The sequence below is a fragment of the Apium graveolens genome, unplaced genomic scaffold, assembly GCF_009905375.1.
Source record: "Apium graveolens cultivar Ventura unplaced genomic scaffold, ASM990537v1 ctg913, whole genome shotgun sequence".
Classification (NCBI taxonomy): Eukaryota; Viridiplantae; Streptophyta; class Magnoliopsida; order Apiales; family Apiaceae; genus Apium; species Apium graveolens.
The window spans coordinates 34,585-36,837 of NW_027421761.1; the positions used below are offsets into that span (position 1 = coordinate 34,585).

At 35.4% G+C, this 2,253-nt stretch overlaps 1 protein-coding gene across 1 annotated transcript; it reads left to right on the forward strand.

Moving 5' to 3' along the window:
- The first annotated feature begins 690 nt into the window (after positions 1–690).
- On the forward strand, positions 691–2,253 carry LOC141705623 (F-box protein At3g07870-like). The gene is made up of 2 exons (XM_074508518.1): positions 691–1,367; positions 2,130–2,253. Exons 1-2 carry the CDS (start codon positions 691–693, stop codon positions 2,251–2,253), a joined length of 801 nt encoding a protein of 266 aa, XP_074364619.1.

Consider the following 2,253-nt stretch of genomic DNA (forward strand, 5'->3'; position numbering starts at 1 on the left):
GGAAGCAAGACACATACTTTTTATATTATGGAATAAAAAATATTATGGCTTTAATAAATTTGATAAATATGTATATTTATCTTTTGCAAAACTACATTAAAATAATATATTGAATGTTATGTTTCAGTTAATCTTAAATGTAATTATTTATTATTTTGGTTGATAAAATAAATTGAAAAACAAACTTTTTCTTTTAAGAACATGGAAAACATAATTTTAAACATAAAATATAATATAAGCCTTTTTTAGGTAAATCTGGTCAATCTTGTTAATCTTATATCCACACAAGGGGCACAAATAACAATCCCAAATACAATACATCCCAGCCCTAAATTGCCTAAATCTCAAACACAATTGAAAGATGAGGAGATCTACGGGGACTATTTCGGAGGATCTAATAAGAGATATATTGTTGCGCCTTCCTTCAGAGACCGTAGTTGAATTAAAATTGGTTTGCAAATCGTGGCTCGCCCTCATTTTAAGCCCTAATTTCGCTAAAGCTCACCTTACAATCACAGCCGCCGAAGAAAAAGACGTTCTACACATCATCCGCACTTACGTCAATGGAAATAAATCAACCTCGGTACTCAGCAACTTGTCAGTACACCTCATTTTCCATCAATATTTCGTGATAAACTTGTTGGTTGTGGTTGTGGTATTGTCTGTCTTCGTTCTACTAATGGTGCTAATATGTACCTTTGGAACCCTACTAACCTTTCCAAACGCATTCCCTCCCCCTCCTTTCGTTGCGATGATGATGCTCTAGGGTTTGGTTTTGATGAGATTGACAACGATTTCAAGATTCTTAGGGTTGTTTGGAGATTGAAACCGAAATTTTCACACCGGAAATACGATGCCCAAGATTGTGTAGAAATTTATTTTGAGGTCTATTCTTCGAATACAAATGCATGGCGAAAGCTTGGGGATAATAAACCTACTGATCTTCCTTACAAGTTTGGTGAATTTCATGTTACTGTCAACACTGGACTTCTCTGTTGGGCTACATGTTATGGCATCATCACTTTCGACTTGCACACTGAAGTCCATACTTGTAATGGTATTAACTACACCGTTCCTACTTTTGATGGTAACATGAGTAACATCAACAACTATAATGATATGGATAGTCATGCTCTTGTCACCAACTTCAAGGATTCTATTGCTGTCATTATCTATAAGCGTAGTAATTATCAACCTATTTATAAGTTAAATTTGTGGGCGTTGGATAATGTGGAATGTCTTCGTGGTGGTGGAATCGATGCTTCATGGACTTTAATCTTCAACATTGATGTGAATTTGCCTATTGACTTTGATCAAGGTTACCTTAATAGTGGTGATCTCCTACTTGATCTGTACCAGAACAGTTGGTATTTGTACAATCTCGACAACAAAGAAGCCAGATATTTCACGCAATCATTCTACCTTGGTCAAATTTACAAATATAGCAAGAGCCTTTTTACAATCGCGGGATTTAAACAAGTCAACTGGAATGCACAAAAGTCAAACGTCAAAGCACTTAAAAGTGTGTGCACAAAAGTCAAACGTCATATAATAAAAAACAGAGGGAGTATTTTTTAACTTGAAGCAATAACTGTCATAAATCCTTTTAGCTTCAAGTTCCGACGAGAATTTAATGCCGAGACAGTAACAGTGATTTGTTAAACAGAGCAGTTTTCAAAGCCGTGCCTACTTCTTGAAGGTAAACTGCGTATTGCATTTGATGATTCTGGCTAAAATTATGAATTACAGGATGTATATTACTTTAGATCTTGTAATACAACCTTTACTTGTTACATGTCACCCTCAACTTCTGACTCGTATAAACTACAGGATATTTTGTGTATACTCCTATAATATTAGGGCCAGAGTGAAAACACACAGTGAAGCTCGAAACAATATTCTTTCATTTTTTATTAACATTTCTACTTCAGATTGACATATATCCCACTTGTTTAATAAAAAGAACGGAGCTCACCTTAGTGGTGTTGGGAAGATCTCCAAGAGAGAGAAAAAAAAATTCGAGAAGAACTCCTAGCACACGCTGACCTGAGCTCCTTCAGGCTTTGATATTTCTTCATCTCTTATAATAAAAGATTTCAGCATTATGTTTCACATTTTTTTACTGTCAGTTCCTCCCTCAGAGAAGTTCTTGACACAACTCCCAGTTTGACATGGTATAATAATATAAGTACTACTGCCACCACCTCCATCAAGATTCTTAAATCTTTGGCTGACAGCTCGTTCAGCTTGTAG